Source organism: Cervus canadensis, chromosome 8 (assembly GCF_019320065.1).
Source record: "Cervus canadensis isolate Bull #8, Minnesota chromosome 8, ASM1932006v1, whole genome shotgun sequence".
Lineage (NCBI taxonomy): Eukaryota > Metazoa > Chordata > Mammalia > Artiodactyla > Cervidae > Cervus > Cervus canadensis.
The window spans coordinates 54,468,612-54,495,554 of record NC_057393.1 but is presented as its reverse complement, the minus strand read 5'-3'; the positions used below and the strand labels follow the sequence as shown (position 1 = coordinate 54,495,554).

General features: G+C 37.0%; 1 protein-coding gene across 3 annotated transcripts in view; it reads left to right on the top strand.

Annotated features, from left to right (window-relative positions):
- The window catches only part of IPMK (inositol polyphosphate multikinase), a 53,853-nt gene that overhangs the window by 8,881 nt on the left and 18,029 nt on the right, over positions 1 to 26,943 (top strand). Inside the window, exons 2-4 of one of the 3 annotated variants that reach the window (XM_043476254.1) lie at positions 11,422 to 11,507; positions 18,204 to 18,300; positions 25,496 to 25,668. In XM_043476254.1, the coding sequence (XP_043332189.1) occupies positions 11,422 to 11,507; positions 18,204 to 18,300; positions 25,496 to 25,668 (356 nt within the window). Of the gene's footprint in view, positions 1 to 11,421; positions 11,517 to 18,203; positions 18,301 to 25,495; positions 25,669 to 26,943 lie in introns of all 3 variants that reach the window. The other 2 variants (XM_043476255.1, XM_043476253.1) reach the window with 2 other exon arrangements.

Genomic DNA, 26,943 nt, shown 5'->3' with positions numbered 1-26,943 from the left:
AATTGTCCTCTGATTTCATGGCCCGTAGTCACTGTCCACAGTGATTTTGGAGTCAAAAAGAGGAAATTTGTCACTACTTCCACCTTTTCCCCTTCTGTTTCCCATGAAGTAATGAGACCATGCCATGATCTTAGTTTTTTTAATATTTAGTCTTAAGCCAGCTCTGTACCCTTTTTCACCAACACAAGAGAATACTTTACACATGGACGTCACCAAATGGTCAATACCAAAATCAAATTGATTACATTCTTTGTAGCCGAAGATGGAGAAGCTGTATATACAGTTAAACAAGCAAAAACATATACAGTATAAAAAAAGTATATACAGCAAAAACAAGACTTGGAGCTGACTGTGGCTAAGATGATAAGCTTCTCATAGCAAAAGCCAGGCTTAAACTAAAGAAAACCAAGAAAAACACTAGGCCAGCCAGGTATAATTTAAATGAAATCCCATATGAATTCACAGTAGAGCTAATGAATAGATTCAAGGGACTAGATCTAGATAGCAGTGTGCCTGAAGAACTATGGACAGAGGTCTGTAATATTGTGTAGGATGTGACGAACAAAACCAGCCCAAAGAAAAAGAAAAGCAAGAAAGTGAAGTGGTTATCTGAGGAGGCTTTATGAATAGCGGAAGAATGAAGAGAAGCAAAAAGCAAGGAAGAGAGGGAAAGGTACATCCTTTGGGGATAAATGGTATTTAAAAACCAACATCTGGGCAACAGGTATACTCATTGCTCCTTGATTGTTATTACTGTTGGTCCTTTCAGCAGAATCAATTAAGAAATAATTTCTTATTGGTAAAAATTAAAGTTAATATTCATATCTGTAATTAAAATCTAATATCACAGAGTTCTTTCTTCTCCCTGTTCTATATTCATATCTCCCTTTTTTCTCAGAAAACTGTCTTCCCAAACATCAATATGTTTACTCATCTTGGAATATTTAAATCAACTGCATTCCTGGATTAAGGTCCACGTGGTAGTGATAAATTGTTGTTGTTCAGTTGCTCAGTCATGTCTGACTCTTGGACTACAGCATGCCAGGCTTCCCTGTCCTTCACCATTTCCCAGAACTTGCTCAAACTCATGTCCATTGAGTTGGTGATGCCATCCAAGGATCTCGTCCTCTGTCATGCCCTTCTCCTCCTGCCTTCTGTCTTTCCCAGCATCAGGGTCTTTTCCAATGTGTCGGCTCTTTGGAAACATCAGGTGGCCAAAGTATTGGAGGTTCACCTTCAGCATCAGTCCTTCCAAAGAATATTTAGGATTGATTTCCTTTAGAATTGACTGATTTGATCTCCTTGCAGTCCAAGGGACTCTCAGAGTCTTCTCCAACACCACAGTTCAAAACCATCAACTCTTCAGCACTCAACTCTCTTTTATGGTCCGACTCAGACATATGTACGTGACTACTGGAAAAACCATATCTTTGACTATAAGGACCTTTGTTGGCAAAGTAATGTCTCTGCTTTTTAATATGCTTTCTAGGTTTGTCATAGTTTTTCTTCCAAGGAGCAAGCATCTTTTAATTTCATGGCTGCATGATTTTGGAGCCCAAGTGATTTTGGAGCCCAAGAAAATAAAGTCTGTCACTGTTTCCATTGTTTTCCCATCTATATGCCATGAAGTGATGAAAGCAGATGCCATGAATATTGAATTTCAAGTCAGCTTTTTCACTCTCCTCTTTCACTTACATCAGGAGGCTTTGTAATTCCTCTTCATTTTCTGCCATTAAAATGGTATTTGTGTATCTGAAGTTACTGATATTTCTCCCAGCAATCTTGATTCCAGCTTGTGATTCATCCATCTTGACATTTCGCATGATGTACTCTGCATACAAGTTAAATAAACAGGGTGACAATATACAGCCTTGATGCACTCCTTTCCCAATTTTAAACCAGTGTGTTGTCCATTGTTGGTTCTAACTGTTGCTTCTTGACCTTCGTACAGATTTCTCAGGAGGCAGGTAAGGTGGTCTGGTACTCCCCCATCTTTTTAAGAATTGCCTACAGTTTGTTGTGATCCACCCAGTCAAAGACTTTAGCATAGTCAGTGAAGCAGAAGTAGATGTTATTTCTGGAATTCTCTTGCTCTTTCTGTGATCCAGCAGACGTTGACAATTTGGTCTCTGGTTCCTCTGCCTTTTCTAAATCCAGCTTGTACATCTGGAAGTTCTCGGTTCATGTACTGTTGGAGCCTATCTTGGAGGATTCTTGCTAGCATGTGAAATGAGTGCAATTGTGGGGTAGTTTGAACATTCTTTGGCATTGCCCTTCTTTGGGATTAGAATGAAACTTGACCTTTTCCAGTCCAGTGGCCGCTGCTGAGTCTTCCAAATTTGTTGGCATATTTGGATTTGGTTTCTTAGTGTTTTTATTAGAGATATCTGTGACTGTATTCATTTGAGATAATTGCCTGTAGTTTTAAGTCTTTGTTGAGGTTTTTAAAAATGAATATGCTGGCTTCATAAAGTGAGCAGGGAAATGTTCCCTACATTTCTTGGTAAAACTGGTATATTTTTCTGTAAATGTTGGATAGAATTTACTAATGAGCACATTTTGGCTTCAGTTGTCTCAGTATATTTAAAAATATGAAATAAATGTTTTTGGTATACATAAAAAGTTAGTGCTAAGTCGTGTCCAACTCTTGTGATCCCATGAGCCATAGTTCGACAGGCTCCTCTGTCCATGGGATTCTCCAGGCAAGAGTACTGGAATGGGTTGCCTTTTCCCTCTCCAGGGAAACTTCCCGACCTAGGAATTGAACCCAGGTCTCCTGCATTGCAGGCAGATACTTTACCAACTGAGCTATGCAGGAAGCCCTTGGTATACATCAGTTGAGTTAAGTTCAGTCACTCAGTCGTGTCTGACTCTTTGCGACCCCATGGACTGCAGCACACCAGGCCTCGCTGTCCATCACCAACTCCAGAAGTTTACTCAAACTCATGTCCATTGAGTAGGTGATGTCATCCAACCATCTCATCCTCTGTCATCCACTTTTCTTCCCGCCTTAGGGTCTTTTCAAATGAGTCAGTTCTTTGCATTAGGTGGCCACAGTGTTGGTATACATAGGACAACTTAAAATTTCTATTCTCTGTCTAAAGGTGTTTGTACACTTTAAGTTTTTTTTTAAATTTTAATAATTTTTATTTATTTTTGGCTGTGCTGGGTCTTCATTGCTGCATAGGCTTTTCTCTAGTTGCAGTGAGCTGGGACTACTCTTTCTTGTGGTATGTGGACTTCTTACTCTGGTGGCTTCTTTTGTTGCAGAGAATGGGCTCTCGGTGCGTGGCCGTCAGTGGTTGCGGCGCGTGGGCCCAGTAGCTGCGATTCCTGGGCTCTCAGTAGTTGTGGCACACAGGCTTAGATGCTCTGTGGCCTGTGGGCTCTTCCTGGACCAGGGATTGAACCTTTTGTCTCCTGCATTGACAGGTGAATTCTTTACCACTGAGCCACCGGGGAAACCCCTATCTAAGTTGTTGAATTTATTGGTGTGAAGTTTATAATTCTTTTATGCTTTTAATGTTTGTAGCATTTGTAGTGACACCTCATCTTTCATTTATTTCTAATAATGATTATTTGTTTTCCTTGATCTGTCTAGCTGGAGGTTTATCAGTTTTATTGATCTCAGAGAACCTTTTAGTTTCACTGATGCTTTTCTGTTGTCCATTTTTATTGCACTGATTTTTTTTTTTTTTTTGCTCCTGTCTTTCTTTAATATCTTATTTTCCCTGCATCTTAAGTTGGAACCTTCTTTCTTTTGCAACAAAAGCATTTAAAACTATGCATTTTTCTCTAAGCACTAAGTGGTACTTTTAGGTGCATTCCATAATTTTGATATGTTGGTTTCATTATCACCTAGTTAAATCTCCTAATTTCCCTTGTGAATTTTGATCCATGGATTAGTTAGAAGTATGTTTACTTTCTGTCTATTTGGTATTTTCCCAAATGTCTTATCATTACTACCATTGTAGTCAGAGAATATTCTCTGTGTGATTTATTTTTTGTAGTCCAGCAGATGGTCAGTTTTGGTAAAAGTTCCATTTATACGTGAAAAAAATATATATATTCTGTTGGACGTAGTATTCTATAAGTGTCAGTGTAGTCAAGTTGCTTGATACTGTTGTTCAAGTTTTATATATCATTACTAATGTTCTGAATATTTGTTTTTATGAATTATTGAGATAGTAATTGTGAGTCTATCTTTTCAGTTCTTGTTTCTAATATTTTGAAACTGCTACCATTGTGTCTTAATGAATTGACCTTCTTATCATTATGGCATGTCCTCAATATTTCTTTTCTTGAAGTCTATATGACATTAGCATAGTTTGATATATAAGAATGTTAATATATCAACTTTCTTATGAGTAGTATATCTTTTTTTAACCCCCCATCCTTTTAACCATTTTTGTTTTTGTATTTAAATTTTGTTTTTAAATGTCTAGGAGGTTTTTTTTCCCCCATAGTATTTATGATTCTCTGGGCTTCCTGGCTCTATAGTTTGTTTTTATTAGTTTTGGAACATTTTAGACATTGTCATTTTGGTCATTTAAAAAAAAGTCTTTTTAATAACTTGGTTACATAATTGAGATTATACGGAGTATGTAATTATTTAGCGTATATGTTTTCCTGTGTCAAGTATGTTTTCTATTAATGGAAGCAAAATATGTTTATTGTAGAAATTTCTGTTAAAAGTTACCAAAAAAAAAGTTAAAAATTACCTAGACGATTCCATCCGCAGATAGAAATTTTAACATGCAGTTATTTTTTTTCTCTTTTTGTGTTTCAGTTTGGGTAATTTCTGTTGCATGCATGTGTGTGTGCTAAGTCACTTCAGTCACGTCTGACTCTTTGTGACTCTGTGGACTGTGGCCTGCCAGGCTCCTCTGTCCCTGTGGATTCCTTGTCCCCACATTTACTGATTTCTTCCTCTGTTGTTTTATGTCTACTGGTAAACCAATAGAAAGCAGTTTTTAATCTCTCTTACCATGTTTTTTATTTCTTACATTCCATTTAACTCAAAATTTATCTGTGCTGAAATTCCGCACCTTTTCATGCATGTCTTACCTTTTCTGTTATAGTTTTTAATAGATTAATTATGGTTATTTTAAGTTTGATTAACATCAGTGTAATCTCTGAAACTGTTCTGTATGTTGCATTATCTCTTGGTAGTGTTTTTTCCCTTAGTTTTTTATATGACTTGTGATATTTTAATTAAAATCTGGATCTCATATGTAGACTGAAGTAACTGAGGCAAACAGTATTTATGTCTGAAATGAATATACCTCTTCTGCTAGACTGTTAATGTTGGTGATTGAACCAGTCTAGTCAGGAGTAGAGCCAAGTTTGAATTCTGTTGTTGTAGTTACCCTCTGTTGTGGATTGACTGTTGTGCCCTCCAAAATTAATATATTGAAACACTAACTCCCAATTTGATTGTATTTGGAGACAGGGCCTTTCAGATTAATGAGGAGAGGCCTCAACCCATCTTCAGTTAGTTCAGCCGCTCAGTCGTGTCCGACTCTTTGCAGCCCTATGGACTGCAGCACTCCAGGCTTCCCTGTCCATCACCCGCTCCCAGAGCTTGCTCAAACTCATGTCCATCGAGTTGGTGATGCCATCCAACCATCTCATCCTCTCTGCCTTCTGCTTCTGCCTTCAATCTTTGCCAGCATCAGGATCTTTTCCAATGAGTTAGTTCTTTGCATCAAGTGGCCAAAGTATTGGAGTTTCAACGTGTCTTGGCTCTCTCTTTTTATAAGTTTTATCTCCTCCCCACTCGCCTCCCCTATGCAAATTAGGGCTAGCTAGGAAGGGGGCGTGTTTGTTTCACCTGAGGTATTGGTACTTCGACTTTCTTTTGTTCTATTTTTGAGGGCTTTTCCCTTGATCTTTTAGCCATTCCTTTTTCTTATTACAACTAAACAAGATCATAAGGTGGGGCCTGATCCGATAGGACTAGTGTCTTTATAAAAATAGACATGAGAGAGTATGCTCTTGTTTCCCCACCACGTGAGGACACAGTGAGAAGGTGGCTGTCCACAGGCCTGAAAGATGGCTCTTGCCAGAGTACCTGGCACCTTGATCTGGGCCTTCTATAGGCTCTATAGCTGTGAGAAAATAGATTTGTGTTATTTAAGCATCCAATCTTTGGTATTTCAGAAGTACAAACAGACTAATATACCTTTAGTGTATCATGGGCTTGAAATTCCTCTGTTGTAATCTTCTGTTTAGAGTGAGAATGATTTGCTGGATTATTTTTCTCAGTATTCCTCTCCAGCCCATGTCCATAAGTGTTTTTTCTCTATGTTCATGCCCCTCCTCCATATGTAGACTACTATTGCTTATTGGTGACAGACCATGTCAGAAAGTGAGAGCTGCCCCAGGGCGTGGGGGTCTTGGATTTTAAGGGCTCAGTAATTTCATGTGCTAATGAGGGTGGTGAGTATTCTTGTTAGGTCTGGGAAGGGTGGGGATTTCCCAGGGTTTGGGCCATGCCCACCTTCTGACCTTTTATGATCTATCTTGTAAGTGTCTCAGCTTAAGTGGGGGTGATTTTTAGTACTGGTTGTGGTTGTATGTGTTCAGTCGTGTCCGACTTTTTCGACCCCATGGCCTGTAGCACACCAGCCTCCTCTGTCCGTGGAATTTTCCAGGCAAGAATATTGGAGTGGGTTGCCATTCCCTTCTCCAGGGGATCTTCCCAACCCAGGGATCAAACAAACCCATGTACGTCTCTTATGTCTCCTGCATTGACAGGCAGGTTCATTACCAACTGTACCACCTATTACGATGAAGGTATAATGAACTAAAGGTCAGTGATTGGACTGTTCTCAGAGCCACCTTAGTTTTAGCTGGTTCCAGCCAGTCTGTATCCCAAGGGTTGCACCCCTTCATTTATCTAGCATGTGTGTCCTACCCTTTTCCCTCCTGTCTCGTGCTCCTTTTTTTGTGTGGGAGACAAACTCTTTAGCAAGTGAGTTTCTTTTTCTTCCCCTAGCAATAGACCACCTCTGGAGTCAGGATTCATCATGCTTTTCTGTTCTCTTTGCCTCCAGGATTAAAGGATTTTTTCCTCTATTTTCCCCATCTTTGTGCCTTGGGGGCAATATGATTTTCTGCCCTTACCCTAGAAGCTTAAGAATTTTGTTCACAGGGGAAAAGGTTCTGGGAGGAACTGTTTTTTCCTGTAGTCGTGTTACTTGAAAAATAGGGTTTCTCTTCGTGGGTGTTAAGCCAAAAGACATAACCAAGTCAAAGATCGGGAGAAGAAGGATTTATTCCCTGCAGTAAGTAAGGAGCTCTTTCCCAAAGCAGTGTCTCCCCAAATGGTAAAGTTGGGCAAACTTTAAGTTAAGGATGTATGGAATGTTCATGAAGGGGCTTGAGCAGAGAATTCAGTATGGAATCGGGGCAGAGATCGATAGAGTCCAAGTTTTAGTTGAATGAAATTGCAGAGGGTTCGAAAAGGAAACCTCATCATCCCATCCTTCACTGGAGTAGGGGCGTAGTTCCTTAACAGCTATGATCTGTACCAGATTGTTACATGTATAACTTGAGGAGGAACTAGGACTTTATCACTGAACTATTGTTTCTTGGGGCTTCCCTGGCGGTTGAGAATGAAAAGAATCCATCTGCAATGCGGAAGATCTGGGTTCAATCCCTGGGTTGGGAAGAACCTCCGGAGGAGGAAATGGCAACCCACTCCAGTATTCTTGGCTGGAGAATCCCATGGACAGAGGAGCCTGGCAGGCTACTGTCCATAGGGTCGCAAAGAGTGGAACACTAGTGAGCCACACAGCACATTGTTTCTTGACTGTTTTTACTTTGTTCCTGCAGCCCTTCACTTCCCATATTGTTCAGTTGCTAAGTCGTGACTCTTTGTGACCCCGTGAACTGCAGCATGCCAGGCTTCCCTGCCCTTCACTATCTCCCAGAATTTACTCAAACTCTTGTCCATTAAGCCGGTGATGCCATCCAACTTCCCTTAAGATTGTTAATTACTGGGTCCTGTTCAAGGGCAAGCATTGTGGCCAGGCTTAGATCCCCAAACGACTTAGATCTAAAATGGTTTCTCTTATGTCAAGAAAGCTGTGCCTGGTTCTTTTTCTCCAGGGACTCCCTGCCCTAGCCACTTACAGGAATGGTGTCTGCTTCCTCAAGGACTGTACCTTTGAGCGTTGCTTTTTATCTTTTTATTCAGTTTTTTTTTCTTTTTTTCTTTTACTCCAGTCTTTCTCTTGGACACAGAGAAGAGTTTCTGAAAAAGATGTTGAAAGTGTTTTGTAACTTTTCGAAGTCAGTATTCTCTCCCTAACCTGTATTTTGTTATTGTTAACTGTTAAAAATATTAGCTGAATTATTACTGCCTTGTAAGGTAGTCGCATCTTCTTGCCGTGTGCTACCATAAGCAAGGGAGTGCTCCCATCGCGCATATTGTAGTGGTTAGATTATATGTTTGTAGTTTACAGTCTCAGTGCTCTAATGGTTTCAAGAAAAGTTACAATTTTGTAGATTATCTAACTTTTCCTTATTTTTAGATGGGAGTGGGTGTTCTTTCAGCTTTTTGTATCCTGTGTAAAAGTGGAAGTCCAGAATTATTTTCTGACCCATTCTCTTTTCTCCTTATGATACTCCAACTATGTGTTTGTTAGAATGCTTGATATTATCCTACAGGATACTAGTGCTTTATCCCGTTTTTCTTTTTAGATACTTTTTCTGTCACTGCACTAATTTAGATATTTTCTATAGACCTTCCTGTAAGTTTATTATCAGTCTCTTTGATTGCCTATTCTTAATCATCTGCTGATAATTGTATTTCAGATACTGTGTCTTTTTACTTGTACAATTTTTGTTTCTTTTTTAGACTTTGCATTTCTCCTGAAGTATCTATTCAGTGTTTATATCCATTTTTCCTATAGTTTCTATTGCATCATACTTACAATTGTTTTAACATCCTTGTTTGGTAGTTATAAGTACTTGTTCATCTATGTGTCATCATCTGTTGACTGTGTTTTCTTTTGGTTATACATCACACTTCCTTCTTTTGGTGTGTCTCAATTTTTAAATTGAATTTTGGACACCTTATTTAAAAAACAGTGGGAAGAAAGAAAAGAACCCTGGGAAGTGAAATATATTATTTTTTGTTTTGTTTTGTTCCACATAGAGTATAAGCCCTTCCCTCTGTTTAGAGTGGGGGACTGATAACTCATATTCCCTTTAGAATTTAGTTGAACTGGTGCTGGGCTGCATTCTTAGATTCAGTTCATGTGGTGTTGGCTCAGCCTTACAAGATGTTTCTTTTCTTATCGTGACTGTTTTTCAGCTGTGAGGGATTTGGCTGCAGTGTAAGATACTATTGGTTTACTTTTAGATCCTATTCATTCACTGGGAGAATGCCTGGTATTACTATCTCCTTCTCCATGGCTTCTTTCTCTGAAAACCTGGAGTGGTATTTTTCAGAGTGAATAGTGTGGGAGAACTGCTGGATCAAGCAATCTGTTTTTGTGTTAGGACTATTGTCTCTAATCCATTCTGCTACCCCACACTGTTGTCTACACTCTGATTTCTGCTTGCCTGCTAAAATGTTTGTCTAATGGCAGATTCACCTGTATCTAGATGAAGTGTCTGCCTCAAGGTGGGGAAGCTTCATAGTTCTCTCTTCACTTATGAATGCTCCCTGCCCCCTCCCAATTCAGCTCATCAGTCCTTTTTTTAAAATAAAATATTTTTAAGGTTTATTTATTTACTTATTTTTGGCTGTCCTGGGTCTACGTTGCTGCACACGCTTTTGTCTAGTTGCAGAGAGAGGGCTAAACTGTAGTTTTGGTGCATAAACTTCTCATTATGATGGTTTCCCTTGTGGAGCACAGGCGCTAGGGCTCGTGGGCTTCAGTAGTTGTGACATAAAGGCTCAGTGTCAGCCCCCGGGCTCTAGAACACAGGCTCAGTAGTTGTGGGACAGGGGCTTAGTTGCCCTGTGGCATGTGGGATCTTCCTGGATCAGGGATCGAACCTGTGTTTCTTAGGTTGGCAGGCTGATTGTTTACCACTGAGCCGTCAGGAAGCTCCAGGGCTTTTTTGTATCTATCTTTATTCGTTAGCCCATTGGAAATGTTTGTTACCATGGGCATCAAGGCTTTCCCAGACTTTGGGAACAGTATTTCTCTTCAGTAACTTTGAGCTATGTTAGACTGTTCTTTGAAGTCCCAAAATCTTTTCATTGCTTACCAACCAATCTTACCCATATGAATTAATGTTTACCTTCCTTATATTCTATAAGTAGCACTTAAACAAACTTGATTACTATATCTTTTAGGTTGATACTTTGTTGATTAAATTCTGCATTTTTGTCCTTAAAAATTGCTGACGCTTGCCAAAGAAATAGAAACTTAAGTTAATTAGTGTTTTATCAAAATTGGAAATAGATTTATTTGAGCTCTGTTGTGTTCTAACTGGCATGATTTTATGAAATCTCAGTATATGAAAATGTAAGATTTTCACATGTAGATGAAAAACAGTCTCCCCTTTGAGTGGGCGTATGATGAAGTGGCGCCCCTTCTTGTCCAGGCTTGGCGCCGGATTTCAGCCCCTACATTTCGCGTTGACTTGGTGCACTCATGCCATCAGTACAGCTTTACATAGTGCATCTGACTCAGGAAAAACTTTAATTGCTTTCTTATAACAGATGAGAGAAACTTAAAAAAATGAAAAAATGGGAAATTCATATAGAACCATTGTTAACATTTTTTTGTTTGCTGATAAAAGTGGGATCAGTTTATGCTACTGCTTTTAATTTGCTTCTTGAAAGTGAAGGTCACTCAGCCGTGTCCGACTCTTTGCGACCCCATGGACTATACAGTCCATGGAATTCTCCAGGCCAGAATACTGGAGTGGGTAGCCTTTCCCTTCTCCAAGGGGTCTTCCCAGTCCAGGGGTCAAACCCAGGTCTCCCTGGGCATTGCAGGTGGATTCGTTACCAGCTGAGCCACAAGGGAAGCCCAAGAATACTGAAGTGGGTAGCCTATCCCTTTTCCAGCGGATCTTCCGACTCAGGAATTGAACCAGGGTCTCCTGCATTGCAGGTGGATTCTTTACCCAACTGAGCTATCAGGGAGGCCCAATTTGCTTCGTATTTAACTATAAATTAACATCTCCTGGAAAGTCTTATTACTGAAGAATTTCTATAAAAATTTAAATATGTTCTATTTATTAGAAAGTCTGAGGGAGCTATAAGGGGCATAACAGGTGGAAACAACAAAAGCAAGCTATTTAGAATTTGTGTTCCTGGTGTTTTGCCTCTAACAGGCATTGAAATATGTTGTTTGAATGTTTCAGTTTCTGAAATAAGTAAAAGGAAACTGTTAAATTTATGAAATTGTCTATTAAAGCATTTTAGAATATCTTATTTTTGTTCTGTAGGTATATTGCAACATCCAGATGGCACAGTTTTGAAACAATTGCAGCCGCCTCCAAGGGGTCCAAGAGAGCTGGAATTTTATAATATGGTAAGTGAGGTAAGATTTATTTTGTTGTATTCAAAGTGCTTTTCATAATTTTCTGCTGCTGACTCAGTAAGAAATACATTTGATAGCATGTCTTAGTATACTGTGTATGTGACTGAAACAACAGCTCAGAAAAAATACAATGTTTATCTTTACCAATATATTCTAGTATTTTCTATTCTATTTCATTTTTGAGGGATTCTTATTATGATATACTGAATTAATTTTGATTGATGGGTTTTGACCTACATTTTTGAAAAACACTTAAATGATAGACTCTATTTTTCAGAAATGCTGAGTTTAAATAAGTACTTTATTTTTTTACTACAGAATTTCTTAGAGCCTTGAACATGCTAGTGTGTACTATGAAACTCCAAAGGAGGGTAGAGGGGAAGAGTTGGGGGACAGTTAACATTTAATTAGCCTTATTACTAGGAATAATTTTTAGAAGATTCACAATGTTTTGCAACCATCACCTCTGCTGCTGCTAAGTCACATCAGTCGTGTCTGACTCTGTGCGACCCCGTAGACGGCAGCCCTCCAGGCTCCCCCATCCCTGGGATTCTCCAGGCAAATACACTGGAGTGGGTTGCCATTTCCTTCTCCAGTGCATGAAAGTGAAAAGTGAAAGTGAATTCGCCCAGTCATGTCCAACTCTTAGCAACCCCATGGACTGCAGCCTACCAGACTCCTCCGTCCATGGGATTTTCCAGGCAAGAGGACTGGAGTGGGGTGCCATTGCCTTCTCTGAACCATCGCCTCTATCTAGTTAAAAAAACATTTTCACCACACACACAAGAAAAACCCTGTACCCATTAAGCCATGATGTCCTATTCCTCCCTCACCCCAATGTCTTCCACCCACCAACCTGCCTTTTATGGATTTAGCTATTTTTGTGTCTAGCTTCTTTTGTTGAGCATGTTTTTAAAGTTTGTGGTAGGCACTAGTACTTTGTTCCTTTTTGTGACTGAGTAATACTCTATTAAATTTACACACCACATTTTGTTTATTCATTCACTCATTGAAGGACATTTGGATTGTTTCCATCTTTTGGCTATTGTAGATAAGGCTGTTATGAACATTTATGTATCAGTATTTGTTTGAATACCTGTTTCTAATTCTTTTAGATACTAGAATTGGATATAGAGTGGGATTACTGGGTCATATAGTAATTCTACATTTAATTAATTGAGAAACTGCCAAAAGTGTCTCCCAAAGTGGCTGCCCTATTTTACATTTTCACGACTAATATATGAGGACTCCAGTTTCTCTGTATCCTCATCAACACTTGTTAGTTTTGTTTTTATTTTTAAAAAGGCATTCAAGTGAGTGTGAAGTGTTAATCTTATTGTAGTTTGCTTTGATTTTCATATGTGACTTGTAAATATTTCCCCTATTCTCTGGGTTGTCTTCATTTTCTTGTTAGTGTCTTTTGAAGTGCAGACTTTTAGTGTCATATGTAATGTCATGATGGTGTATGCTTATATTTTCTTCTAAGAATTATAACTTTACTTCTTAAATTTAGGTGCAAGTAAAAAGATAATACAAAACAAAAACCAAATATTTGCTATTAATGCTTTACCAGCTCATTTAACAACAACCTGTGAGTTAGATACACTGTTATTATCCTCATTTTATAATAAAATATGATTACTTTAAATAATTTGACCAGGATCATTGAAATAGTTAATGATGGTCCCTGGATTTGAACATAGGCAGTCTGGCTCTAGAATATGCTTTCAATTGCTGACACTTCCTCTTTTTCAAAGAAAATATTTTATATTTACTCTGTAAAAGTCTTGCACATACTTTGCTGGATTCATTCTAAGTTGGATTTATTCTTATTTTTTGTTTCTATTGTAAACAGTATTTTTTTGAGTTACGTTTTCCAATGATTGCTAATACATAGGAATGAATTAGATATTTGTATGGTGTTCTTACATATAGTAATCTTGGTGAACTCTTAGTAACTTATATTTATCTGAGACTTTCTAACATTTTTAGTTGCTTTCTGTATAGATGGTTACATCTTCTGTGATTGGAAGCTTTATTTGTCCCTTTTGAATCTATATACTTCTGTCGGGGATTTCTATATAGTTCAGTGTGATGAAGTAAAGCAATGGTGCGGGGATCTTCTCATTTGGTAAAAGTGCTTCTAACATTTCCCTGTTAAAGTATGACTTTCAAGCTAAGTTTTTGAGATATACTTCTCCACAGATTAAGGAAAGTGCTTTCTTTGTGAGTTAAGATTCTCTCAAGGAACAAATGATGCCCTCTCTCAGTTTAATAAAAGGACTGTTTACCATGATGTAGTCAGAGTTTAAGGTCACCTGCTTAAGTGATAAGGAGATAAGGCTATACCATCTGTAGGCCTGGTCAGCATGGAGAGGGAGTGGCTGCTGGAACTCAGCAAGGTAACTTTAAGACAAGACTTGGACTGATAAGGAGGGAACTAGAGAAGTAAATAAGTGACCTCAGCTGTTCACCAACCCCCCAGTCTCTTGTGCCAGGAAGAGACAATGCAGGAGGACAGAGATTTTCTGTATCTGTTGAAATGATCATGAGTTTACTCTTTTAATCTGTTAATGTGGTAAATACCCTTGTTCATTTGCTAAGCTGTGTCCAACTCTTTTGACCCCATAAACTATAGCACGCCAGGCTTTGCTGTCCTTCACTGTCTCCCAGAGTTTGCTCAGACTCATGTCCATTGAGTCAGTTGATGCCATCCAGCCATCTCATCCTTTGCCACCCCTTTCTCCTCCTGCCCTCAGTCTTTCCCAGCATCAGGGTCTTTTCCAGTGAGTCAGCTCTTCATATCAGGTGGCCAGAGGATTGGAACTTTAGCTTCAGCATCAATCCTTCCAATGAATATTCAGGGTTGATTTCCTTTAGGATTGACTGGTTTGATTTCCTTGCTGTCCAAGGGGTCTCTCAAGGGTCTTCTCCAGCACTGCATTTCGAAAGCATCAGTTCTTTGGCACTTGGCCTTCTTTATGGTCCAACTCTGACATTCATACAGAACTACTGGAAAAATCATAGCTTTAACTTAGATGGACCTTTGTTGGCAAAGTGATGACTGTTAATACGCTGTCTAGCTTTATCATAGCTTTTCTTCCAAGGAGCAAATGTCTTTTAATTTTGTGGCTGCAGTCACTGTCCGCAGTGATTTTTGAGCCCAGAAAAATAAAATCTGCCACTGTTTCCACTTTTCCACTTTTCCCCCATCTATTTGCCATATAGTGATGGAACCAAATGGCACAATTTAGTTTTTGAATGTTGAGTTTTAAGCCACCTTTTTCACTCTCCTCCATGGAATTCTCCAGGGAAGAATACTGGAATGGGTAGCCATTCCCTTCTCCAGGGAATCTTCCCAACCCAGGGATCAAACCCAGGTCTCCTGCATTGCAGGCAGATTCCTTACCATCTGAGCCACTGGGGAAGTCACTAGTAAATGCCATAACAGATTTCTAATATTACATTACCTTTGATTTTTGAAATAAAATGTACTTGGACATGTCATTTTTATTTTTTAATATGCATTACTGGATTTTGTTTGCTAGTGTTATATATATAAGATTTTTTCCAGCTATGCTCATGAATGAGATTATTATTTTCTTCACATATTGTCCTTGTCTGGTTTTGATACCAAGTTTCTTTTAGCGTCATAAAATGAGTTTTGAGGGGCGTTCCTTTTTCTTTTTTGTGGAAGAATTCGTATCAGATAAGTATTTGATTCCTTAGACTTGATAAAACTTATCTATAAATTCATTAGAGCAGCCTGTTGACTTGTCTCTTTTTCTTCCATAAGTCATTTCCATCTTTCCTTTCTCTCATTTGTTCCTGGGAAGGGATATATTTTTTAACTAATGATTCAGTTTCTTAAATGTTTTGATTTTCTTTGTTAATGTGGTATTAAAATGTAAATTATAGTTTTACGTAATTGTCCATCTGGTAAAATTCTTCATACTATTTTTTAAAATGCTTTGCTAGTTTAATTATGACTCCCTTTTTATTCCTGATATTGTTTATTTGCTGTTTTTTTCTGTATTAGCTTGGCCCAGAGCATTCTTTACTCTTGGGAGTATTCTTTTTTCCGTCTTTGAGTATCTCTGTCCTCATCTCAGACTGGTCCTAAGTTCAGAGATCCTTTGGTTCAGGTCTTCAGAGTGGACCTCTGAGCCCAAAAATCACTGCTCAGCTTAGCACTTTGGGTTTCCTCTTTGTTTTAGGCCTCTGTGAATTTCCTTTTTTTAATCTTGGGAGCTCAGCTATGCATTTAAGGAAATATTACATTTCATCCTGCATTTCTAGGTACAAAGTTGTTTAGGTTATCTTATTTGGCATGTTGTAGTAAAGATCAGCCTTACTACTTTAAAAAAAAATTTAACATAAGAGAAAGTTTACCTTTCTACTCTTCTAATCTTTTATCTTTTCACTTATATCGTGGACTCCTTCAGGTAAGCACATAGAGATGTACTTGGCTCCTCCATCTTGTTAGGTCATCATGAACACTGTGTCTTCAATGTCTTGGTGCCAGGAACAAAGGGATGATAGGTACACCCTGCTTTTAATTACCTTGGCCAGGAAGTAACTGATATCATTTCTGCTCACGTTTCAGTAGGGGAAGCTAGAAAATACAGTGTATCACGTTTGGTGAGTTTCTGCCATACTTGAGTTTATTCAATAGAATTTTATGTCATATATAACTACTTGATGTGAATGTGGTTTGACGTATATAATTAGAATTCTGATACTGAGATTTCATAAGCATTTTACATGAGTAAACTTAAATGGTTTTGAGTACTTAGGTAGACCATATTTGGCAAGAGTTAATGGGTAAGATGTCTTGCTAGTCATTATTATTAGTAGACCTATTTGGCAAGAGTGAGAGGTCTTGCAAGTTATTATTATTTTTAAACCTTTTATTTTGTATTGGAGTATAGCTGATTAACAGTGTTGTGATAGTTTCAGGTGGACGGCAAAGGGACTCATCATATATATACATGTATGCATTCTCCCCAAACTACCCTCCTGTCCAGGCTGCCACATAACATTGAGCGGACTTCCCTGTGCTATACAGTAGGTCCTTGTTAATTTTCCATTGTAGATATAACAATGTGTACCTGTTATCCCAAACTCCCTAACTATTCCTTTCACTCACCTTTTCCCTGACAACCACAAGTTCTTTCCCTCAGTCTGTGAGTCTAAAACAAAAATTTTCTTTCTGCTTTTCTAGAAGAAAAATAAAAAATCTAGTTTCAGGATATCTGGATATTTCCATTGGTTTCTAGAATTGTTACTGGTTATAAATCAAATAATTAAATGAACAATACTTAGACTTTGAGTTAAATGATACTTTTTTTTAAGGTAAAATCACAATTTCCTTGAAGATATAAAGTAAATATATGTTAAAGATTTTACTTAAACTCATTTAATGAGGTAAGTGATGCAAAAATATTGACTCTGTGTGCCGATGCCAAACAGAAATATGGAAATAGTTATGGAGGAGAGAGAAAAAGTGGCTTTATTTCTTTGCCAGGCAAAAAGGGAACCCAGCAGGCTATCCCCTCAAGAACTGTGCCCCCATCCCTGGGCAGTAGGGAAAGGTCTCAACAGACATGAGGTGGGGGTAGGTGATAAGGATCAAAGCAGTGACTGGCTTGCATTCTTCTGATGGGTTGGCGGTGAGGTAAGTAGGAGTCAGTGTCATCAGCTTTCAGGTTCAAACTTGTCTGGGGTCAAAACAGCTCAAAGATAGTGTTGTGTGTATCCCTTGATGGGGAAACAGGACCTTCCCCCAAGGCTGCTCTTGTCTGTTTCTCCCTGGTCTCACTTCACCTCTCTTTCCTATTTAGTAACTGCTTGCATCTGCCCATTGGGAAGGTCATGGAGGCTGAATGAAGCCTCTTTCTTATAATCAAAGAAATGGGGGCTACGGAAAGGCTTTGTGCTCAGGAGCCCCACAGGGCCCTACTTAGTATCAGAACTAAGCAGACGTTAAAACTGGTTCAAAAGAAAAGTCAAAGAAGCACAGATTTATATGGCATAAAGGGAAGGTGAAATGAGTGTACATAAGAACACTGTAAACTCTCCCCTTCCAGGGAGGTTGGAGGTAAGTCAGTAATCCTCCTCTGTCGCTGTTTAATGGTTAGTTGTGTCTCACTCTTTGTGACCCCATGGACTGCAACCCGCCAGGCTCCTATGTCTATGGAATTTCCCAGGCGTAAGTATTGGAGTGGGTTGCCGGTTCCTTCTCCATAGGATCTCCCTGACCCAGGGATTGAACCCATGTCTCCTGCAAGTCTCCTGCATTACAGATGGATTCTTTACCACTGAGACTCGGGAGGCACAGATCCTCCTCTGGCCAGAATTTATTCTTTGTCTATGGACAGGAATTCTTTTGCATTTGCTAAGAGTTATCTACAATTTACTTTGTTGTAAAATAGTTCAAGGACAGTGAAAGGCTAGAATTAGATAACCAAGAATATGCTCTAAATAATACAGAGTTTCTCATTGGAGACACATAGAGGTTTTTTTTTTTTTGGGCTTATTCCAGACTTAAACTCATTAAATCCCAGTTAAAACTCATACTAGATAAATTATGATTCAGTGTATTGTGTTATTTGAGAAATGTGTGGAGCAGTTAGAAAGCATTACAAGGAAACTAACTTGCAAATGTTCCATTTCTCTTTGTTTTAGGTTTTTGCTGCTGATTGTACTGATGATGTTCTTTTAGAGCTACGAAAATATTTGCCAAAATATTATGGCATCTGGTCACCTCCTACTGCACCAAATGGTAATCTTTTCTTTAAAATCCATCTTTTAGCCTTAATTCATGAGAATTGCTTTTTAAAAGATTTAAGTAAGATTAAGCCTAGTATTATAAAAACAGAATATATGTGTTTTTCTTACTACTCTTTCTCTTATTCATTAAGAAAACTTATTAATACTTTTGCTTTTCATAACCAGTTTCTTAAATAGCATATACAAATTAATGACCAGTTTCTTAAACAATTGAATAACATATGTATATGTATATATATACACTAGTACTTAATACTCTTAATTATCAGATGTTCTTTTTTCCAAACATTTTGAGCAATTTCTTTTCCCATTTTGAAAAAAGAAAAATCAAGAAATATTTTCTTTGTATAACATCCTTCCTATCTTCTGTCTTGTTCCTTGATTCCCTACTTGCACGCTTTAAAAAATTTTGGTAATTTTCATATAGAGGACAAAATTTTTTATGTAAGGGCACAGAATTTCTCTCTTAATATTAGTTAATACTTGAAGCAGTATTTGCCACATTAAGGCCTTTGACAGAGGAGACGAAAGTCAGTTAAACTGGTAACATGACCGCTAACAATTGAAGAAGATTCGTGAATGAGGGAAGAATTTCAGACTTGACTGAGTTTAAGAAAAACCCATAGTCTTGCTAAAATGCAAATTAATAGGCTCAACTCCCAGACATTTTGATAATGCATATCTGTGTTGGAGTTCATGATATCCTTGTTAAATAAAAGTGTGTGGTTTTTTTTTTTTTTTTTTTTAATGGAGATAGTGCTTGAACCACATTTTGAGAACAGGAAGAGATGGGGACTCCAGTTTGAGCTTGTTCTTTCCCTCAGGTCTTTGTCACTACTTGTGCTAGGTTTCATTAATAAGGAATCATGGTATCTCTTGTGAGTATCCTCAGATAATAGTAAATCAATGGTTCCCCAGGATTTGTAGAATTCTTCTGTGCTTCATTTGGGGAGGCAGGGGACTTGAGCTTTGCTCTGCTCTGCTTTTCCTTTCTTTCCCTCCTTCCTTTCTTCCCCCTCTCTTCTCACTTTCCTTTCCCTTTTTCTTTTCTCCCTCCTTTTTTTCTTTCCTTGCCTTTCTTCCCTCTTCCCTTCCCTCCTTTTTCCTTATCTAATCTATATCTAGATAGTTAAATGTAAAGTTTAAAAATTTATTTAGAAGGGGTAGAGAGAATTCTCAGGTGGTCTAGTGGTTAGGACTCCACGCTTCCACTGCAAGGGGCACAGGTTCAATCCCTGGTCAGGGAACTAAGATGCTGCATGTCACAAGGCACAACCAGAAAAAAAAAGAAAAAATAGAATGGGTCAAATAACTGAGCCAACAGCATCATTATTTTGAAAAGTAGAGTATACAAGAAGAATCTGGGTAAAAGAAGAAATGTTTTAATTGAAACATTTTATAGTCTAGAATTACATAATTTAAAATAATTTAAAAATCAAAGACTTGCTAGCAATCAATACCTTTTTGGTTTTCAATACCAAATAGTCCTGAGGGATATCTGTGCTACCGTAGAAAGGTCAGTAACTGAAGTCAGAAGGCTTGGCTTCTCCGTTGGTTATTTCCAAATTTTGTGAACTGCTATAACTCTAACCTTTTGAAGCTCCACTTTTTCTTCTATACAATGAATGAAAATAGTATCACGTGGAATTGTGAAAATGCATGTTATTTTATGTGAAAATGCTTTCTAAACTCTGAAACTCTTATTTTGAGTATAAATGGAGATGTTGGTAGTACTGAGTTGAAGAGATGAGGTGAGGAAAATGAGAAAAAAGAGGAGAAAATATAAATAGAAGTATAGATGTAAATAGATGTGGTCCTGTAATACGAACAATAGCCTTAGGAAATTTCCTATTCCTTTGTAATCTTTTGAAAAATAATTTATTGTTTAAAATTAAAAACATATTTTTTCTTTTTGGCCACACTGTGCAACTTCCTGGGAGTTCCTCTGATCAGGAATTGAACTTGGGCCGCAGCAGTGAAAGTACTGAGTCCTAACCGCTGGACAGTCAGGGAACCCCCTTCCTTTCCAGTTTTTAGCTCTGGAAGGAGAACTGCCCCATAGAGGTTGTTAAGCTTTGATTTTGCTAGAGAATTCATGGAGTCCTCTTTCTGTTTTTATCATTTTGATTGTAAATGAAACAAATATAAGATGGGAAACTTTCTGACATCTTTATCCCACAGGATCATGAAAATAAATATTTTCTTAAATTTTAGTAGAACACTAATTTGCATTACTATACTTTATATAGTATTAACTTGATATAGTTTATTTCTCAACTCTTTCCCCTCTTTCTACTTGAGCATCTTTATTTATTTATTTATGGCTGTGCTAGGTCTTTGGTTACTGTGTGTGGGCTTTCTCTGTAATTGTGGTGAGCAGGGGCCACTTTTTGTTGTGGTAAATGAGCTTCTCACTGCAGTGGCTTCTCTTGTTTTGGAGCAAAACCTTGGGGCTTCAGTAGTTGCAGCATGCGTGCTTACTTGCTCAGAGGCATGTGGAATCTTCCCAGATCAGGGATCAAACCTGTGTCTCCTGCCTTGGCAGGAAGATTTCCTGTCTACTGCTCCACCGGGGAAGTCTCAAGGTAGTATGTTATACAACTTTGTATAATTCTTAGAATCCAAAGTTGTAAAACATAGAAAGTACTGCCAGTTTGCACAGCAAGTTATTGTCACTTAAGGGAAGCATAAGGATGTCCTGACCAACAGTTTCTTACCTTTTGAAATTTTTATGGCAGTTTTATTGACATTTAATTTATGTACCATAAATCTCACCCATTTAAAGTGTATAGTAGTTTTTAAATGACAGTCATAGAGTTATACAAACATCACATTAGCAAACCTTAGAATATGACTAGTATTTTTTTTTTAAGGTAAAGCATTTGTTACAATTATATTTGAAGATTTGGAATTAATTATATATGTTAAATCTCATTTTACTTGTGTATAAGCACATAGATACCTAATACATGTACCATTGAAAACTTATTTGGAGGAATAGAATAGTATGTCTTCAAGTAGGTTTGAGCAATTTAGAGTTCTCAAATGTAATCTCTACTCTCATTGATTGATAGGTTTATGGATCTCTCTACTAGCTAGGTTTTGAGAAGCATGAAGTGAAATAAACTGTTCCCTTTCTTCCCCTTCACCCCACATTTGGAGACTCAAGGTTTTTCTATTTATTAATTCCTTATACTTCAAGCTTCTGTTGCTCTCAGAAATAGCTGATAATTGATGTGAAAGGCAGAAGAAAGGCATCCTCTGTTTTTCCATTTGGCTTCATAAATGGGCAGGGTTTCACCACCAGGCCTTTTTTACATTTTGGGAGGTTCAGAAATGAAGATGGTAGCCAGTACCTAGATAGGGTGGGAAGGAATGTGATGAAACTTGGAACCTATGTTGTAATAATATATATAATCAATATTCATTAAGAGGATCTGAATAAATCTTCAAGCCTCTAAATGTCCTCACCTTTGTCTTTCCTTTAAAGGAATAGTTATCTTTACTGTTTAGTTATTTGCAGATCTTTCAGTTTTCCATAATATTTCAAATGTTTTTATTTTTTCTCCTTTGTTACTGGGGAATTTTCTGCCTTTTTTTTTTCTTTTTCTTGGTATCAGGACTGTATTCCAGCAGTAGAATTTTTTTATGTGTAATATATTAGAAAACAATGTAAGTATTGAATTTATATTTATATTTAAGATAATTATATTTAATTGTTTATATTTAAATAGAAAATACATTTAAAATAGAAAAGCTTTTTTGTTCGTAGTAACCTTGTGTAATCTTAAACATACTATCGTCAACAGCATGAAATATATAAATATTTTGAGCATGTTAACCTTGCTGTTGGTACAGCCACTAAGTCTTAAGTTAATACACTGCTTATAAAAGCATGAAGTGGTATATTTTGGACTACCTGGTAGATATTTTTATGATTTTTACCTCAAAAAATTAAAGAACTATAGAAATTCTATATACATTTTCCATAAATTAATAGATAACAGCCATAGAGAACTATACTTCTAGTCAGTGTGACTTCTTATAATGAGATCCATATGTTTATGAAAAGTAGATGTCCTGTTATTTATTACACAAATATTAAGACTAAGCTTAATGGAATATCTCTTAGATTTGAGGTTCACAAGTGTCAGTCTTTAGACCTCTGACAGACCGACTGGCTTCATCAGAATCTGTTGTACTAAATAGAGCTTTTAAGAATTTAAAAAAGTAAATATAGTTATTTTGCTATCTATATGATTTATACACACATTAATTCATATGTATATAAGAAAAATCAACTTTTCTTTATTTTTTAATATTTAAAAATGTTTAATGTTTTTTAATTTTTACTTTCCTTACAAGTTACATCATAGCAAATAGTCATAATTATTTTCCAAACATCATATCAATATAGTTTAATTTATTTCCTTGACTTTGTTCAAAATGAACCTAAACTATTCCAGATAGAACACTATCTTATTCTTAGTCCATCAGATTTTTGGAACATATTCTCTATATATCTAAAAATTGAAAACTGTTGTACCATTCTATACCCAGAGGGGCTTTAGCTGAGTGTCCTTTGTTATCCAGTCTGTAGATTAGCCTTATAAATGAGGCTCTCCTGTAGTTAAAATGCCTTTGATCATTTAAGTTATTGTTTTGAGATTGACTTACTTTGAATTAAGCTCTCTTGCATTTTTTTCAGATAGAATCAGTATTCAGATTTATTTCTAGTGATGATAATCTGAAAAAAAAAATCAATTTAAATCTCAGTTCTCAGATCATGTCTCATTTCCCTGTTTTATTCAGAAGCAACTGTGGCAAGCTCCTAGATACGTAACTTTTTTTTTTTAAAAACTGTGCATCTCTAAAGCAGGTTTTGATGTTGATTTTTTATTTTAATAACTTAGAGGGAAAGAGAAACAAGAATCTCAAAATTTCAACTTTTCACTTAGAAAACTAAAAGAATACACTAAACCAACTCTCAGTAGGCCTTAATTTAAGGATTATGAACTTAAGGCTAATAATCAATAATTTAGTCATTTTATATATATATATGTATTTTATATGATTTGGTATTTCAAATCAGATAAAGCATATCAAGAATCTGAAAGATAAAAACACATTTGCCTAGCCAAGAATTAGTCACTCAGTCATGTCCAGCTCTTTGTGACCCCATGGGCTGTAGCCTGCCAGATTCCTCTGTCCATTGAATTCTCCAGGCAAGAATGTTGGAGTGGGTTGCTATTCCTTCCCCTGGCAGTCTTCCCCACCCAGAGATTTGAACCCAGGTCTCTTCCGTTGCAGGCAGATTGTTTACTATCTGAGCCACCAGGGAAGCCCTTGCCTAATCAAAGTAAATGTCAGATAAAACTGATGATACTTAGGCCAGCTTATTACACAATGAAGAAGGCCAAACCCAAAGTCCCTCTGGGCAGAAAGAGAATGAATGAGAGGGCAAACATTGATTCAGTCAAGCAGACATTTATTACATTCCTGCTGTAAGGAGAGTTTGCATTTGTATTTTTCTCTTTCCCAAGAGAAGGATGAAATAGGGATTTGCAAAGTCTTTAGCTTCTCTTGTTTCTGTTGTATGGCAAAAAAACAGTTTTTGTTTTTAATCACTACCAAATTGGCAGGTAGAAAATAATAACCCTACACCGAACTGTAGATGCTGTGATATTTAGCTAGATTTGCACACTATCTTTTTCTTCCCATGTGTAGCCTTACCTCACCAAAGCCTTTAGGGTTTCTTGAGTTATGGAAATTAATGATGATAAACTTGTGAATGCTAATGATTTACTGCATTAGGGTCTAATTAATCTCTTCTGATATTTGAAACATAAGCCTTGTTACTGAAATTTTTATGCAGTTTTAGGGAGAGGATGAATCCCTTTCTTTCTCTTTCCTCAAGGTAGCTGAAAATGGGAAGAGTGTGAAGGGGACTCCTGTGCTTCCTCCTTCCCCATCTTATCATACTTTCCTGTGGTTATCTTTTAAAGTACAGAAATGGGTGGGTTCCAGTTTCTTGAGCAGGATATTCCTACTTCTCTCATTATCTCTCACCATCAAGAGGTTCATGTCTGTGTCCAGACCTTTTATCTTGTTGAGAATGTCCCTTTGTTAGAACCTTTCTTTTAAATGTGGCACGCTCCTTTTTGTTTCTGTGAGTTCTCTTAGGCTGCAGTTCATTTTTTGTCTTAATTTCACCTGGTTCTACACAATCCTCCCTCTCTTCATTTTCCTTTGACTAGGGGATAAGATTTTAAAAAATAAATTCATTTATTTCAAAAAAATCAAACCTTGTTACTTTGATTAAAAAAAAGTAAAATATTTTCTGTTTGTAAGGAAAGGTTTTTATAAGAAGTGCTTCTTATGACATGATTGAAATTTGTGATCTCATTCAGAGTTTTGTTTGGGAAGATTTATTCACCTAGGAAGGGGCAAAGACTTTCTTTCCTTACTTCTTTCCCTCAGTGCACCTGGACCTGTATTTTCAACCTAAAACTATAAGGTCAGCTACAGTGTATGATAACTGAGATGTTTATACTTTTTTACTTGAATCTCCCTTTATAATAGTTTTCTGAGGGAAGGTGTATACAGGATGCCAAAGTTACTTACAAATGAACTTTTGAGGACTTTTTGTGTTCTAAAAAGCAGGGTGTTTCTTTTTCCTTTAGGACTAGTAAGCCTAGAATGTATGTTTAGCATTAACATCATTTGGATTGATTTACCTTTCTTAACCTATACCTGTTGTATCTTCTGTGGAAAAGGTTTATTCCTTTTACTATTCTTAAATGAAGAATTTAAAAAATTCTTAGAATACTAAGATGCCTGCTGAGGTACATAGATGTAAATCATGTTCAAAAGGAGAATGTATTCAAGGACAGTTTTTAAAAATTATCTCATTGCCTTTTTAATGTTCTTGGAAGACGTATCTAATTCATACCTTTTATTTATGGTTGAATATTTATTCCACCTCTTGTAAGAGTTTCTCTGTGATATTTATACCTGTTATAAATTTATTAGTCAGTCTTTTTTTTTCCTCCAGGTGAAGTAATAATAATTCTTGACTCTGGATTTGTTTTAACTTTTTTCTCAGTTTTAAGATTTCCTCATTTTTGTTTTCTCTTAAGTAGTAATATGTTTTCCTATTACTAATTAGTGTTTTTCTTTAATAACAGATTTATACCTAAAACTGGAAGATGTGACCCATAAATTTAATAAGCCCTGTATAATGGATGTAAAGATAGGGCGGAAAAGCTATGATCCTTTTGCTTCATCTGAGAAGATTCAGCAACAGGTCAGCAAGTACCCATTAATGGAAGAGATTGGGTTCTTGGTGCTTGGCATGAGGGTAAGAGTGATTTTTAGTGTAATACGTACATCTCTCATTACATGTTTTCTTGAATGTTACAGATGTCACATATATTTTAGAATTAGGTTATCCATAACTCCTCAGTGCAGGCAGAGATTTCTATCTCTTTTGTTACCTGGTATATGGGCAGTGTCTGGGTTTATTCTGGGACGCAGTACATGATTAATAAACGAATGAGTGGCTGAACCTCAAAGCTCTGACTCTAGTAATTTTGTTTTAAAGATGTTTTAAGTTTAGTACAAAAGAAATAATCTGGTAAATGAATGTGATATTATTTGTGATTTTTTTTTCCCCATGAGAAAAGTGCCAGTAATTTTTCTGTATATTTAAAACAAAAACGGGGAAATAAGTTACTGGTTTAAAAATGTGATTTAAAGCCATTGTTTTCTTTGCTTATTTTTCCGTGGACTGGCAATTTGAGTTGGGCTCAGGTGGTCAGTTCTGATCTCATCCAGAGTCCCTCTTGTAACTATACTCATCTGATGGCTCCTCTGGGTCTAGTTGGTCCAAGTGACCTTACAAGTTGATACTAACTGTTGGCTGGACTTTTTCCCATAAGGTTCTTTCCAGAAGGCTGACTGGAGCTTCTTCATGTACTATATACATTTTAGGAAGGCAAGAACGAAAGCTACAAGGTCTGTTGAAATGTAGGTTAGGAAGTCACCTTCTATCACTTTTATGGAATTATATAGGTCAAAGTATGTCACAGGGCCAGTCCATATTGATAAGGAGGAGAAGACTCCACTTCTGGTTGTGGAAAAAGGGAAGTCATAATACGAATGGCAGTGTGCACAAGGATGTTGAGGCCCTCTTTGCAAACAGTATGCCACAGTTAGGTAATGTGGAATAAAATTCTATAAAGTGATGCCTATTTAAGCCTTCACTGTTTTCAAATCATTCACCCCTCCCCTTTCCTTCTTTTAGGAGATAATTTTGGCTTCTGCTTCAGAAAAAATAAGCCATTATACATGCTTTCCTTTAATTTCCTGCTAACAGACGTACACATTTAACCTGCCTATGCTTTCATTTCCTCATTATTCCTCCCTACATTGAAGAATTTTCCATCCTCCTGTCAGAGGCAGCCCTTCCCTTTGCCCTCTGGATTGCATTTCTTTTCCGCCTCTTCTGAACCTAATATTGTTGATTCTCTCTTGTTATTTTATTTTTTTTTTATCTTCAACTTTGGTCTCTCTTTAGTTGTTTTTCCTTTTTGTTTCAAATAATGTTCAAATCACTCTCAATTGAAAAAGAAAA